The 17,362-nt window shown below is 42.7% G+C and overlaps 1 protein-coding gene across 1 annotated transcript in view; it reads left to right on the plus strand.

Annotated features, from left to right (window-relative positions):
- Nucleotides 1-17,362, plus strand: part of VEGFC (vascular endothelial growth factor C) — an 82,212-nt gene that overhangs the window by 38,926 nt on the left and 25,924 nt on the right. Inside the window, exon 2 of the mRNA XM_054720170.1 lies at nt 16,560-16,773. Within this exon, the coding sequence (XP_054576145.1) occupies nt 16,560-16,773 (214 nt within the window). The remainder of the gene's footprint in view (nt 1-16,559; nt 16,774-17,362) is intronic.

Raw genomic sequence — 17,362 nt, forward strand, 5'->3', positions numbered from 1 at the left:
TGAACAGTACCCTATTTAGAAATATTGAAAACATTGGAGCAATTATGGAATGCTTAATTTTTTAAAAAATTAACATTTAAAAAATCACAAGAGATATTCTCACTGACATGAAGATAGAGTCTTTCATTCCTCGTATGTGTACAAACTTAACTTTAGAGACACAGAGAGAGGACTAGTGGTTGACTAGAGGACTAGAGGAGAGAGGCTCCGGGGCCTGGCTGGAGAAGGGGAAGGGAAAAGAAGCACAGATTGGCAGATAGAAAACAGTCCTGAGGATGTGAAGTACAGCACAGGGAATATAGTCAGTGATATTGTAATAACTATGCATGGTGCCAGGTGGGTCCTAGAATTATCGGAGAGAATCACTTCATACTTTATGTAAGCATCTACCCACTAGGCTGCATACCTGAAACCAATGCGAAATAATATTGAGAGTAAACTATAATTGAGACATAAAAGTAATAATAAACGCACGCTTTTCTTGGAGCCTCAGAGAAGACATTTTCATGCCTATGAAGTATTCATTGTGTACACCAGGAATTATACTGAATTCGGTGCATACATCATCTCTTAGAAATATCACAGGGAGGTGTGAGGCAGGTGCGTTCATTATACCTCTTTTATAGTAGAATCAGTTGCAGCACAAAGAGACTAAGTAATGTGCATGCAGCTGAGTTTTTACCTCGGAGGCCAGCTCTAAAAACTACACTCTGGCCTTCTACTAGTGTATTGAGTGCATAGACAGATGAGGAGTTATAGAAAGTTATGAATCAAGAGAAAGCAGCACTCAATGTGGTCCCCATATAATGAAATATGGGTGAACCTTAACAAGCAATGACATCCAAAGCCATCATCGTCCGAAGCATGCAGCCTGTTATTTTTGTTTGAGTGATTTAGGTGCTAATTATTCCCATATTTCCCTTCTTATTCAAGAAATAACGTTCAGGCCTAGAGCCCTTATAGAATTCTCTGCTTACAAAAATTAAGGCATGAGTTTCCATGGAGATGGACGATGGTCCAAGGTGGAACTGATGCATTTTTTTTCTAACAGGAAAGCATGGACATGAATCCATATTTGAATGAGCAGGTCCATCTGTCTCATTTGAGGCCAATTAGTTTCCAAAGCCTTTGCTATTTCAGACATTACAGGGGGCCATTTAAATGAGCCAGTTTCCCTAAGATAGATTATGAGAAAGAATTTTATGTACCTCATTGAAACAATTCCCGAGTCCTTTCCAGTAGTGATGCTGAACACGTAGCAATGGCAGGCACCTGTCTGCAGCCGTGAGCGTGATGCTGCGTGGCCAGTGTCCCCTCACAATGGCGAGTCAGCGTTGGGTCCTCAAAGATTAAACCTGGCAGTGTTCGGCTCAGAGTGTCACCGTTCAGCAGAACGCCTCGGAACGTCCTTAAATGTGACGTTTCACAATCTCTTGCTCCAGGGAACTCTTCCTGTGCACCAAACTGGGCAGAGATTATAAAGGCGAAGATAAGCATTTGTTTCATCTCCGGGAAGATTGGCCCTGAGAGCCTCTGTCCAAAACCTCTAGTGCTGAAAAAGGAAAAGGCCGTGGTGTCTATCTACTGGGACTTTGTTTCTTTTCCTTTTCTGTCCTGTTTTGTAACGTGTAAAAAATAGAACCGGGTCAACTATGAGTTAGAAGACTATCTTTTTGCCTACGGAAATGGGCAAAGGTTATTCTAAAGTGTCCAACTTTACATTGTTGAAATAAAAGCTTACGCAAACACTGATCTTACGGTGGTAACGTCACAAGACTGCAAAGCCATCTCACGTTACGTATAAGGGAAGTACCGGATGGTATGTATTCTGCACCATTAAATATGGGCAAAAGTGCGGCCTAAAGAAAGTCTGGGCAGCATCTGAAGGAAAGGAAAGCAGGGGGGCATTTTCATTTGTACCTGAAAGAGTGTGAGTACGTCGTTTGTAATGACTATGTATCTATGCATACAGACAAAGTATATTCATTCTAAATGCTTTCTTTGCAAATGCTTTTGCTTTTCAGTTTCTCCCACTTGGCTTTCACAATTTTTACGAGATTTTTGTTGTCTGCAAATTCCTTTCACGCAGTTTTCCCAAAAGCAGTTAGCTAATGCTGCCATCACATGAGGCTTTGATAGCCCATAAAAGTAGTTGATTTTAGTTTGAACAAATATAAACATTATGTTTGTTTTAGAAATTCTTGTGTATAGCCCTCAAGCTTGCTTACAGTCTCCATGTCCACACAGCACAGTCTCTCCCACAGGAGGAGAACCGGTTGACTCATGATGATGGAAACTGCCACTTCCTAAGAGAGAGGATAATCAAGGGCCTCGTTATGAATTTCAACATATGGCTTAAGTGACCAAAGAACAATTCAAGCTGAAATGACGGTGGAAACATGGCCTCCTACAAGGGGAACCATTTCGATGGATGAGAAGAGGAATGAAGTCATTAGCAGAGAGAGAGACAGAGATAGCTAGTATCTGGGTGGTAAACACACAGTGCAATTTATAGAGATGTATTCTAGAAATACACACTTGAAATGTATGTGCTCTTATTAAACAATTTATTGGGGAATCAATTTTTTTTTTAAATCCTCACCCGAGGATATTTTTCCATTGATTTTTAGGGAGAGTGGAGGAGAGAGGGGAAGACAGAGAGAAACGTCATCAGTTGGTTGCCTCTTACGAGGGCCCCCACCAGGACCCAGGCCAGGGAGAAGCCTGCAGCCGAGTACATGCCCTTCTCTACTAGTGACTTCACCTAGTCAACGAGTTTAAATGTTAATATGGTGAAATAGCTAGTTAAAATGCAAATATTATACTGTCTCTCAGAATGTTATTTTTAAAAAGAAAATTGTGTTTATTTTTTTATTTCTTGATTCAGACTAAACAGGGAACAGCTTCCTAAATGAAACCCTATTCATCTTAAGAAAACAAGCACATCATTATCAATAGTTACTTTTTGGCAATTTTAATCAAATTTGAGTAGAATTACCTGTAAATTTTTTTCTCCATGTTTCTCTTTGGTTTTAGGAAAGTGTTCTTTCTAGAGTTATTCCATGACATGGAAAATGACAGGATACTGCAGCTACCCCTTCTGCACTTACCTTATCCCTTCGCTCTTATCGGGGCCAGATCTGCCATAGAACAGCAGGCAGAAGGCAACAACACCGGCCTGTGGGGAGTGAGATAAAGAGTCAGTACCTTAGTGTGCACAGTGCCTGAGTGATATGAAAAGAAAGCCAGGGGAGGTGCTAAACCAGAGCACGTGGCTGCGGTTCTCAGGGGGGAGTGGCTAGAAAGCTGCAGGGAGTCCGGGGCGTTTCCATGGAAACTTCACCACCTGTGTTGTGCAGGACAATATAATTCTCCCAGCAGGCTTACAGCCTAGGAGACCCAGGTTCTGTGAGTGCCTGCGGGATGCTATGGGGCTAGAGCCTCATCATCTGAAGCCACTGAGCAGATTCCATGGGAAAGTGGCACCGTTTAGTGAGTGTTCCCCAAGGATCCTCTGTCCTGCCCTGTGAGAGTCAGAGGCCCCCGAGAAGATAGGGTGTGAAGGTGATGCAGGGAATCAGGCCGGAGATAGCAGAGGCTTCAACCAGGTTAGCATGGACCTGGAGAAAATGGGTGCATTTTCGAGGCAAGATTCTTAGCATGTGCTGATGGATTTTCTTACGAACAAGGTATAAGGACATGAGAGGTGGAATTCCCAGAGCCTTGGTTATTGAAGCAGGAAGAGCTGAGGAGGCAATGGATCTGGAGAGGAAATTCACGAATCCCAGTTCTGATGTGTTGGAATGGGACCTTGAGGACTAGCGCCAGCTCCTTGGAGGAGAAGGTGGCCTGGATATCCGAGTTGGAGTGTTGAGTCCTCAGCTGCAGACCCTCCTTGCAGAGATGGACTGGATGAAGGTCCCTGGAAGGGGCATACGGAGGATGTTAGGGTAATGATTTCTGGGCACTGAGAACTCAAACATTGAGGATTCTGAACAAGGAAAGTCAGCAAAGGTTACTGAGGACACAGCCACTCCAGAGAAGGGAAAGCAGAAAGTGAGGTGTCGGGGACAAAGAGCGCCTGGCTTTGATGCAGTGACAGGAAGGTGGTCACAGGACAGAAGGAAGGCGGTGGGGCAAAGAATAGCTTCCAGGGGAGTTGTGGGACCTGGTTCTCCTGGAATAGTGGGCACAAAGGAGCTGGAGTGCGGACAAGTGACTGGGACGTGAGGAACAGGGCACATACAGAGCGTGCCCCAGAACCACGAAGCTGTGAAGGGGCAGAGATGGTGGAGCTCAGGAGGGGTGAGAGCTCATATGTTTGTATTTTTTAATTTGAGAGAACAGCCGATCTGTATGCTAATGTGAAGACTAATATTGGGGCAGGGAGAGAGAGAGAATGAATAAGGTAAAAGAGCCCAGCTGGTGTGGCTCAGTAGTTGAGTGTTGACCTATGAACTGGGAGGTCACGGTTCTAATCTTGATCAGGGCACATGCCCGGGTTGTGGACTCGATCCCCAGTGTGGGGCATGCAGGAGGCAGCTGATCAATGACTCTCTCTCATCACTGATGTCTCTATCTCTCTCTTGCTCTCCCTTCCTCTCTGAAATCAATAAAAATATATTTTTAAAAAAGAATAAGGTAAAGGATTAGCGAGTTGCTCTACACAGAACAGAAAGGAAACAGCCCCTATGGCGTTACCAGCTTTGGAGAGGATGAGAGGAAGTCTTTTACTAGTTCTCCCTGAGGGAGGAAGACAGATTGGGAGAGAGTGTGTGTGTAAGTGAGTTGCCCTTCAACATCTTCTGTTTTCTTCATGGCGTATGAGTCAGGTTTGTCCATCGACTGCAGAGATGGGAGGATGGAGATGGTGTGAAATCAGCGAGGGAATGTATTGGCATAGAGTAAATGAACTGGCAGCGAGCAACGTGAAAGAAAAAAATCATCCTGATATTTGTTAAAATGCCAAAGGAAGTCTGTCCTTTGGGACTTTGTCCGATTGAGCAGAGTTGTTCCTAAAGTAAACAGTTAGGGGTCTAGGGTCAGTGTTTGATGAGAGAGTGTCTGTGCTTTCCGCAAAGCCAGGGAGCAATTCTGCCCCAAGAAACACTTTCCAGTTCCTTAGTGGTGGGTTAGATATGGTGATAACCTTTCATCATTCTCTAGTTGACTTGTTTACTGAGTGTATATCCTCAGGATACTCCAACCGTTCAACACACACACACACACACACACACACACACACACACACACTCACATACCCCTTCCAGAGTGCAATTGTGTTCCAAAATCATATACAATCAGTACATGAATTTAAAATAAAAGCACATATAAAACTTATGCTTTTGCTAACTTTGAATTAAATTCTTAAATAGGTTTTCATGATAAAGAGAAAGTTTAGAGCTCAAGGGCTAGTAAAAATACAAACTGGAATTTTTGTGTTTCAGACAACAGTGCTTCTGGTTAAATAATTTAACTTTGTTTTTTACTCAACATTGTTTCATAGCAACAAATTCCAATTCTACTTCTTGCCCCTTTAGTACATAATCTGGAATCTTTTAGACACAGAAGTGCATAAGCAACAGGTGCATCTGGAATTAATTCCAATACACAAAACAGGTATGCCTTAAAACTCACACATTCCATGGAAAGAACAACTGTAAGAATCTTATAATTAATATCTCTATCCTCAAAATCTATAATAATAATCTATAATAATAAAAGCATAATATGCTAATTAGACCAGACAGCTGAACGACCTTCCAGACTTCTTTCCGGATGACCTTCCAGACAAAGCCGGGGCGGAGAGGGCAGAGCCCCTTGCACAAATTTCGTGCATCGGGCCTCTAGTAAATTTATATAATTTCTAGCCTGTAAACTCAATGAGAAGAAAGACCTTGTTTACAACCAGCATGCCTAGGACAGTCTGACAGATAGGAATCCTTCAATAAATGCTGTAAAGTCATACAAATGTCCCTCCTTTGCTATTTATTTAAATTATCAGAGACAGGTGACTTCTGAATGTACCAGCCTTCTTCCTACATGTTTTATAAATATTAACACACAGTAGCTTTATAAGATACATTTTATTATCTAAATTTTATAATAAAATGGAACCATAGGCTTGAGGTTTTATTAATATCATTTCTACACTTGTTAAAAATTTAGCATAAAAAATCTCTGGGCTACTTACATACCTTATTTCAAAGTAACTCATGTAATTGTTACAGCAGTCTTCATATTTCTTTTTTAAAATATATTTTTATTGATTTCAGAGAGAAGGGGAGGGAGAGAGAGATACAAACATCAATGATGAGAGAGAATCATTGATTGCCTGCCTTCTGCACACCCCCTGGGCATGTGCCCTTGACCAGAATTGAATCAAGGACCCTTCAGTCCACAGGCCAATGCTCTATCCACTGAGCCAAACCTGCTAGGGCATAGTCTTCATATTTCATATGGGGACATGATCCTAGAAAGTCACACTCATAGCAAGTGGAGAAGCTGAGATTAAAACACCCAGTCTCATGCCCCAATCTCATGCTCTTAGCATTGTGTTGTACCGTACATATATGACTCTCCAAAACATGATCTCCGCTAGAAAACTCAGAGTTCAATTAGTCATTTATCAGCAACATATCTCTGTGTATTCACTGTGTGATTTCAAGTAACATGTACATGTGAGAGGCTAAAATGAGGTTTTAAGAGAATAATAAGAGGTAATATTGAAGTATGCTATGAGAATTGAGAATTGAACCTTTTATGTAGTTTAGTGAATATCCCTTAACATAATTATTGTCCATGTGTTTACTGCTATTACCACACTATACTGTTATCCTTGAGTGCCTAATATATGCAGACTTATGTTATTTAATATCATTGAGAACCTCAAATGTGTTGACAAAACCATTGTTGACATTACTCTTAGAAGAGGAAGGAAATGAAATTGCAATTAATTTTTGTCCATCAATGATAAAATTTGGGGCATCAGAGGTATACATTAAATAATATACTTAACCTCAAGATTAATTATTAAGCAATTTTGAAAAGACCATGTAAAAGTTGTGTTTGAAATTAGTTAAATCTTCAGCAAAATAATTACAAGCAATGAAAGGAAAACAGTTCTGAAACATCTCCAATTTACTTACCTGGGAAGCCTGTGTCTAAACTCCATTCTCTTCTTGTCATGAAATGAAGAAACACTGTTGAGAAAATGCCTGTGTAAAGAGAAACACAGTGGGTTACCCTGGCCTGGAAATACGTCTCCCTAAGAGCGAAAGTCCAGCGGCTGGTGTCTTCCGCCCATTCGGTCTCGCATCCTGGTGTCTCTAGGGATTTTACAAGGTGAAATCCCTGCACAATTGGCACCTTGTGACTTGTTCTCAAGAGGCTACGGAGTGACAGGCCTGCCCTTACTCAGCTGCAGGGCCCCCAGCAGCAGTTCTATTAACACGTGGGCCTGGGTCACGCTGGTTTCCTAGGGGACCCCTGGGCACGGATGTCGAGCAGCTTCCTTGGTCTACACACTGGTGCCCGTAGCATCACCCCCGCAGTCTGGAAGCAAACATGTCAGCAGACATGGCCCGATGACGCTGGGGGTCAGGGCGGGGGTTGGGGGCAGTCATGCCTGGAGAGCCGGCTCTCTGAGAGATGCACTTGGAATATTTGAGTAATCCGTTTTGGTTCCCTGGCATTTCCTTCGTAGGCAGTAAATATACTTGTTATTCTTGGCTTCCCCTACCTGGTGCTGTTTTAGCAATCATTTCTGGGGAAAAAGTGGGAATTAATATTTCTGAGATCATTTTGTCCTTCTGCAAGGAACGGAAGTCAGTGCCATAGACGAACAAGAGGCAAGTGAGTGGCTTTCAGCGTCCGGGGCAAGAAGTCAGTGTGTATGGAATCCCATTGTCCATTGCGTTGATTAGGCAGATGTGTATCTACTTTGGCATTAAATTAGAAACTTGTCTAAAACGATAACGTAATTGAAAATGAATATTTAAAATATTTTCTAAGAGTCTACTTAACTCAGACTTGGATGAAATAATTTTTATTTTTTTAGTTAATTCATACATGAGATAAACTAAAAACGTGACTTTTATTTTTAAAAATAAATAATTTATGCTCTTAATCCACTCTTTATTATGGCATTATTTCCAGCATTTCCAATAAAACATTTGAGAGGATTAGGCAAAATTAAATGAAAACTTAAAAGTTCCAATCAAATATGTCCAACATTAAACTGAAATTTAAATCTCTGCGTCCAGGGTTCTCTGTCTGAGGCACATCAGGTGGGGGTAGACATGGATGATGGGTGCCCTGTGGGTGAAAGGGCCCTGCTCGGACACCATCACTGAAACATTAGGTAAAATGGTTTGCGGAGGTTCTGCAAACATTCACACCCTTCTATTCCTCAGAAGAATACCCTTGGGTTTCCCATATTCATGGATGATTCTTTACCAAAGGGTCATTTTAAAATTTAATTTTATCGCAGTGTATTAGATGCATTTTCAAATCCAAAATCCTCTCCATTCTGCTACGAGCCCAAATTTTGTTTTAAAAGGGTATTTTTAAGTAATTAGGGTATACTTACTAAATGTGCACATTTGCCCAGCAAGGACTGTTAGCGGAAGGAGACAGAACAACCACAGCTCCTCTGTCATGCAACCACCGTGGTTGAGCAAGAAGGATGAACAGCGAGCCCCTTGGCGTTTCAGGGGAAGAATAACTCAGCCACCGCAGTTCTAATAATGGCTCTGACCCTCTTTCCAAAGAAAGAGAAGCGAATGGAAGTGTAGCTCTTGGCCTTGACCACTGCCTCATGATACAGTGATTCCTCCTGATAATGTGTTTTTCTAGGACAAAGAGATGACGAAGGTGATGAATAATATGAAAAATATTTCCTTTTAAAACCCTTGAGACTATTATGCTAAATGAAATAAATCAGTCAGAAAAAGACAAGAACCATATGATTCACCCTGAACAAAGTGGATATAAAACTGAAACTCATAGAGACAGACAACTAACTGTATGGTGGTTACCAGAGGGGAAGAGGTGGGGGTTGGAAAGGTTAAAGGGGGTCAAATATATGGTGATGGAAGATGATCTGACTTTGGGTGGTGGGCAGACAATACAATATACAGATCATGTGCCATAGAAATGTACAGTTGAAACCTATATGACCCTGTTAGCCACTGTCACCCCAATAAATTTAATCAAAAAATAAAATAATTACACACAAAATCTTTTAGTACATTTCCTACCTTATCAAACTGATAATTTGACCAAGTAATCTTCCTTTTCCTTCATTTTATGAAATTACTCATGACAATATACATTTTTTTTCAAATATAAAATATGACTTAAGCCAGATTTCTAAAGATTATGTATGTGCATTTTAAGAAGAATATAAATGTCACTTGTTTCCTTTTTGAACATTAAGCTATTTCCTCCCTCTTCCCTCAAATATAGGTTTATTGGACAACTAGCCAGATTTGCCTATGGCCCTTTTTGGCCACTTCGTGAAAATGAAGTAGTGTGACCAAACTTTCCTTCAGTGGCCTCTTGCCTATTCTTTCAGTTCTGATTATGAGTATTTGGTAAGCGTGTATGCTTTTAAGTGAGAGGAGATTTTCCTTAATTCAACCATGTGCATTTCCCCGTGCATTGTCCACATCATAAAACTATTAAATGAGTGTTAAATTTACATACAGCATAGCCAGGAACTTGACTGTTGTTTAAAGGGACTGTTGATGTTGGACTAATCCCACCCCTGACTACAAAATTTATAATACACTTCTATAGCAAATGTCTGTTTGAATTATCACAAAACCTCCGAGGAAAAGGTCATTATTGTAGACCCTGAACAAAATGGGTTTGAACTGTGCAGGTCCACTTATACACAGATTTTTTCCAACCAATGCCTGTGCCGTTATCAGTCTGTGGTGTGCATTGTTCTGTGCCATTTCATAGGCAACTGGAGCACCCACCGAGTTTGGTGTCTGCTGGAGGGGCCTGGACCAATTCCCTGTGGACACTGAGGGAAAACTAACGTTTAGGGGAGTCAGAAGTTATACGTGGATTTTCGACTACACAGTGGTGGGTGTACCTGACCCCCTTCCATGTTGTCAAGGGTCCCCTGTATTCCCATTTTACAGAGTTAAATGGTGTTCAAAGAAATAAAACCTGTTACTCAAATAAGGTGTATAGCCAAGATGGAAAACTGGGTCTTTTGACAAATAAAGCTTATTTTTCTTCCACACAAGTGTAATAGCTAAAGTCTAGTAGGAATAAGTAAATTAATTGCTCAGTATCAAGCTATTTTTTACCTTTTGTCTGTGATAGCTTTCACCAGTGATTGTTATGAATTAAACTAGTGACCCAGTGCACGGATTCATGCACATTGAAAGGAAATTAATTAGAAGGTGGCCAGCAGGGCGGGACTGGGCGAGACAGGCTGGACACACCCTGGAGCCAACCTCCTGCAGTCCCTACCCGGCCAGCCGCACCTGGGGTGGCGCCGTGGCTCAAAAGGCATCTGTGGAATGAGCGGGGTCTATCCGGCAGGTGCAATCCCTTGACCTGGCCTGTGGGGATTGGGCTGAAACCAGCTCTCCGACATCCCCCACGGGGTCCCAGAGTGCGAGAGGGCACTCTGCAAAGTTGCTGTGGTACAGGGTGTGGAACGCAAACACAAGTGTGCAGTAAACCAAATTTGGGGCCAACAGTGCCCCAGCAACAACATAACCCACGGCCATGAAGGTGGAATCATGTGGCCCTGCGAGTAATCAGGCTCCCTCCTCTCTGGTTTCAGGGTGCATCACCCAAAAACTGCTACTGCCAAGTCTCTGCAGCTCGGCAGCTCCTTCATTGAGCATCTGCCTCCTGGTGGTCAGTGCATGTCATTGCGACCTGTTGGACTGAGGGACATTTAGCATATTAGCCTTTTATATATATACTAGAGGCCCGGTGCACGAAATTCGTGCACGGAGGGGGGTTGTCCCTCAGCCCAGCCTGTATCCTCGCCAATCTGGGACCCCTCAAGGGATGTCCGACTGCCCACGGATCAGGCCTAAACTGGCAGTCGGACATTCCTCTCACAATCCAGGACTGCTGGCTCCCAACTGCTTGCCTGTCTGCCTTCCTGATTGCCCCTAACTGCTTCTGCCTGCCAGCCTGATCACCCCCTAACCACTCTGCTGCCAGCCTGTTTGCCCCCAACTTCCCTCCTCTGCCGGCCTGGTCACCCCTAACTGCCCTCTCCTGCAGGGTTGATCACCTCCAACTGCCCTCCCTTGCAGGCTTGGTCCCTCTCAACTGCCCTCCCTTGCAGGCCGGGTGCCTCCCAACTGCCCTCTCCTGCTGGCCATCTTGTGGTGGCCATCTTGTGTCCACATGGGGGGCAGGATCTTTGACCACATGGGGGCAGCTATATTGTGTGTTGCAGTGATGGTCAATCTGCATACTACTCTTTTATTAGATAGGATAGAGGCCTGGTACAGGGGTGTGGGCCAGCTGGTTTGCCCTGAAGGGCGTCTGGGATCAGGTGGGGGTTCCCTTGGGGTGTGGGCCGGCCTGAGCGAGGGGCCTGTGGTGGTTTGCAGGCCGGCCACGCCCCCTGGCAACCAAGCAGAGGCCCTGATATCTGGAATTTGTTTTCCTTCTACAATTGAAACTTTGTAGCCTGGAGCAGAGCCAAGCCTGGGGCTCCCTCCGAGGCCGGCAGCCATTTGTGTTGGGGTTATAATTGAAACTTTGTTGCCTTAAGCTGGTGGGGCCCGGCCAGGGTGTGTGGGAAGCTTTGCTTCCCCTGTTGCCAGCGGCAACCCTGGCCTGCTCTCTCAAGCTCCATTCTGCCGCCATTTGTTTGAATTTGTTTACCTTCTATAATTGAAACTTTGTAGCTTGAGTGGAGGCTTAGGCCTGGCCAGGGCAGGCGGAAAGCTTGGTTTCCTCTGTTACCTAGGAAACCTTGCTCTCTGTGGCTGTAGCCATCTTGGTTTGGGTTAATTTGCATGCTCGCTCTGATTGGATGGTGGGCGTGGCTGGTGGGCGTGGCTTGTGGGTGTGTTGGAGGTATGGTCAATTTGCATATTTGTCTATTATTAGATAGGATAGATAGCACATTGAAGGCATGCTCTATGCAGAAATAAGAACAAAGTATATCAAAAGCTGAGATGAGCAAGTACTATGAACTGCCTGCTAATATGCTTAGACACGATTACTTAAATATGTTGTTATATATGTTCATTATTAAAAATATAGAAATATATAAAGAGCATAATAATTACCTCAATCCTGCAGTTAGGGGAATACAACTGTTGTTTTTGCTGCATTATCTTTTACTTTTAATACTGTATGTACACATGTGAAAAGATTTGTCAACCAATGATCCTTGGCACCAATTCCAGGCCAGCAGGAATCCCCAGTTTGAGGTTCGGTGAAGAAGGAAACTTCATTCAGTGCAAAACAGCTCCACTGTGAGGCAGAGCCAGCTGGCCCTGAGGCCAGGCCACTCCCAGCTAGACAGCTCTGCTCTGCAATGGTCTGCCATGCACTGCTCTGGTCTGCTCCTTGCTGGTCTGCTCTGGCCTGTGCTGGGCTGCTCCGCTCTGCACCTGATACCTCTTCCGTGTTTCAGCTCAGCCAGGGACGTGCAGGCTTCAGTCTTCCATGGAAAGGGAAAGTGTGTTTAGAGCCTGAGGGGAGCTGGCCTATGTGGACAGAAGTCCCTGTCCCAGGTCCCTCTATGGTCTCTCCTCATGCAAATGAGGACTCCAAATCCTTGATGTTTGATTGGTCCAAAAGGTACTATCCTGATTGGTCAGAATAGAGCCACTATGTTTGGTCAGACCTGCACAGCTTCTATTGGTTGGTGGAAATAGGATCCCAGGAGCTCCTGTATAAGGGCTGGCTCAGCAGGCAGGAACACAGTGCAGGCGGGCCGTTGAGTGCAGGCTTCTCCCTGAAGTATGGTTTGTGTGAGAGGCCCCTGGGCAGAAATGGCTGCTAGGCTCTGATTTATTTATTTTTTTTAATATATTTTATTGATTTTTTACAGAGAGGAAGGGAGAGGGATAGAGAGTTAGAAACATCCATGAGAGAGAAACATTGATCAGCTGCATCCTACACACCTCCTACTGGGGATGTGTCCACAATCAAGGTATCTGCCCTTGACCAGAATCGAACCTGGGATCTTTCAGTCTGCAGGCTGACACTCTATCCACTGAGCCAAACCAGTTAGGGCTAGGCTCTGATTTTTAAAATTTGAGCCCAGTTAGCCACCCCACCAGGAGCCCTTCTTAGTAGGTATCTTTTTTCTCAGGGTTCACAGAAAGTACTACATAATGAATATTGTGTGTATGCATATACTGTGTATAAACTGGATACTCTACACATGCATAGAATATACTCTTTTCATGTCTAAATTATAAATCTCTATCATTATTTTATACTCTCATGGCATTACTTTCTGTGCTAATTTCTTTTTATTCTACACATTATTTAATCAATTCTTTATTATTATCTGTATAGATTTTTAAATTCACTATTATAAACAGCCTCATGATAAATTTGTACATATATCTGGCATAATTATAATTTCTGTTGGATAGAAAATTTAATTCCAAAGTGAATTTGCTGTCTAAAATGGAGCTTGTTTTAAGGCCCTTTGACTTGAAATAGCACATTTTTCTTGAACAGCTGTACAAATTTATATACTCACCATGATTGGAAGGGATTATACTTCTCTTCACTTTTGCCATCACTGAATATATACATATATGTATACTAGAGGCCTGTTGCATGAAGAGATTCATGCAATAGGCCTTCCTTCCCTTGGCTTCCAGTACCAGTTTTCCTCTGGCACCCGGGACCCAGGCCTTTGCTCTGGCCAGAGTCTGCCTTCTTCATCTTTGCTGCAGACTCTGGCCAGAGTCTGCCATCTCGTCTTTGCTGCAGACTTTGGAGTCTGCAGTCTTGTCTTTGCTGCGGCACTCCACTCCTGTAGATCCCTTTGCCCCCCGCCCTCCCTCTCATGGCAGGCGTCCTGCCCCACCTGGCCACTCCTCGCCTGGAGCAGCTGGGCGGCTGCCATCTTTGGCCTTCTAATTTCCATACTCACTCTGATTGGCTGTGGGTGTAGCGGAGGTACGGTCAATTTACATGTTTGTCTATTATTAGGTAAGATATATATATAACATATTTAGTCTTTGTGAATATTCAGTTCAAGTTCTTTTCCCACTTTTTACTGAAGTGCCTGTTTATTTTTTCTCATTAACATGTTCTTGCGATATTTTAAGATTATTAGTCCTTTTTCATCTTTCATGTGTATAGCAAATAGTTTTCCAACTTTACTGTTTGTCTTTTATTTTGTTTACAGTGTTTTCTACCATACAGATAGTTTACATTTTATTATTATATTCTCCCTTATGCCTTTTTTCTGCCTAAGAATATAAATATGTACAATAACCTTTATTTTCTACTAGTATTTTTCCCATTTTTTAATATTGTATTTTATTGTGAATTGTATGCTTATTCTTATTTTTTTCTCCTGTTGATCTATTGGTCTCTCTCTCTCTCTCTCTCTCTCTCTCTCTCTATATATATATATATATATATATATATATATATATATATAATTATAGTTATTTCCCATTTCTAGATTTTAAAGTACAGACCTTATTTGCCTTAAAACTTCAAGTGACACTTCATTGGAAGCCCCTCTTCACCACCACCCTTTCTTAGTATTCGGTACGCGTCTTTCCTGTGCTGCAGAACATGGGTGGTTATAGTGTGCCTGCTCTTGGTAGAGTGAACATTCACGCTTGTTTCATGTGAGATTCTTGTGGTCAACTTGGGTCACACCCTGACTTTAATTCTGGCTGAGTTCTGGGGAAGAGAACCCAGGGACCCACCAAGCACACAGGGCCATGTGTGCAAGGGCGAGGCCAGCAGGCAGATGCCACCCTCTGTGACATGGCCCTCAGGGAGCAGTGACCACAGATACCCGTACACTTCAGTAAGGATTTTCTCCAGCAGCAGACCTTCTCGATTCTGTAACATTTTTTATTCTTGCATTTTGTGTCATATTTGAGATTTCCCGAGACACATGTTTCATAAACATTTAATTAGGAAACTGTGTGAAGATATGTTGTCACTTTCCTTGAAGCTGAGGTCTTTTCTCCATCCCCATCCTCCATATATTCAATGGAATGAAATATAGTATAGCTGTATGGCATATCAAGAATCATCCCATATATTCCAGAAGGTAATGGAGACATATCAATGTTCTCATAACATAATATTTTATTATGCTCAATTCACACAATAAAGGGAGAAAGGGAAACCCCAAAATCCATAGCCAATTTTATTATGTAGTAGGAGGGGACACATTTCATACTCCACTGCTCAGGAGGCTCTGTACTGAACAGGAAACCTACATTAGATTGTGTTTCTCAAAATGTTGTATAAAGATCACCTACCTCAGAATATCTTGGATAATTAAAAACTGGTGAAAAGTCTTTCAATGAGATAATATGTTGATATTTTAAAGCAAATTTCTTAATTTTCTTCTTCAAAAAATTAGAAAGACAAAGCCATTACTAATTAGAATGTAGTTTCTTCATCCAAGATGTGCGACTGGGGGATGTGGGAGGCAGGTACCTGCATCGTTAACAGATGCGGTGCCCAATGTCCGAAGTATTCTATATCTAGACGCTAAAACTGGAATAATCAAGACAATATAATATAAACACTTCATTCTGTCTTTCACTTTGCAGATAAAGTTAAACAATGTACCATTTCCCATAATTTCTAAGTATAATTTAGAAAAAAAATCTATTTTTTTTAAGTACAGTAACTACTTGGCTGTACTATGGAATGCTCCACTTACTTGGATGCACTAATGTATACAGTTACCTATCTGTAAGCAGAATTAATGCTTTCTGGTCTCTTCCATGTCTTTTTCATACCAGACTAAATCTCAGTGATTAATTTTTTTAATACTGGAGCGTCGGCCAATATGTAAACCTTTCTGTGGTGATGTTGTTGAAATCCTACTCTTCATGTGATTATTGATGCTCAACGAGCTTCTGTAAGACTGATTTCAAGCTCCTGCTTAATTACATTTTATCGGGGCCGATAATTAAAAATGAAGCAAAGCATGAGAGTGGCTTTCAGTTTAATTTTATTTATGTTGGAAGTGAACACAGCCTTGACCGAATTTCCAAACCTTTGAATTACCCATTTATGTAAAAGAACTGTCACTAAAACAAGCTCCTGCAAAGAATTATTTTAAAAATTACACCACACGACTTTTGTCTTAAAACCCACATATATATTTTATATTTTCACCGGGAGATGTGATTTCATTTTTATGGTGGAATTGGTTCAAATGCAAAGTATGAATATTTTACCGTGGAACGTTATCTAACCCAGGGGTCATCCATCCTATTTTAATATGGATCCAGCCTGTACACTAGGAAACCTACAGGTTTTTCAGTGCGTCTGTTTCCACATCCCGCCCTCCGGTGGGTATTTGATGGTGCGCGTTTCTCCCACAGGCGTATGCGGGCAAAGACCTGGAGGAGCAGCTGCGGGCGGTGTCCAGCGTGGACGAGCTCATGAGCGTGCTCTACCCGGAATACTGGAAAATGTACAAGTGCCAGCTGCGGAAAGGCGGCTGGCAGCAAGACCACGACCAGCCCGGCGTCGGCCCGAGGACGGAAGACACTGTAAAATTTGCCGCGGCGCATTATAACGCGGAGATCTTGAAAAGTAAGTGTGGGAGAGGAAAGACACGAGAGGGTCACACGGCAGCACAGCGGAGGGTGGCCAGCCTGCGCCCTGTATCTCAGCACCGGGCCCGCTGAATGTGTTTAGGGCCCAAAGCAAAGGCTGTTTCCCAAAGGCACACTTTTAGGATTTCACTGTGAGTGGTTAGGTTGATTTCTTGAAAGAAAAAGGGAAGAGTGTATGCCTACCAGCACACTTAAACTTTTAAACGTGAGGTGGTAACTCCTTGCCCAATTTTAAAGCATAAGGACATTGCACACAGCCTGTGAGTTTCATCATGCCAACATCCTGTAGCTTACAACATAATTGCGCATACGTGTTCTTTCTGGTGTGGATTTAGAAATGTTTGATTTCTAACTCATTCCAACTCATCTTTGCAAGCACCACTTGTTGCCCTGTGGTCTCACAGGCCACTGGCTTCAGAGAGGGACTCTGCGGGAGCCCCTGAGGGACCCCGCAGAAAGTGCCCCCAAAATTAGGATGCTGCATAGCATGGCATAGTGTAAACGGGTGGATTACTTTTCACAAGTAATTCCCTTCAGTTACTAGATAGTAATGCCTACAAAGGTTT

This window comes from Eptesicus fuscus, chromosome 8 (assembly GCF_027574615.1).
Source record: "Eptesicus fuscus isolate TK198812 chromosome 8, DD_ASM_mEF_20220401, whole genome shotgun sequence".
NCBI lineage: Eukaryota > Metazoa > Chordata > Mammalia > Chiroptera > Vespertilionidae > Eptesicus > Eptesicus fuscus.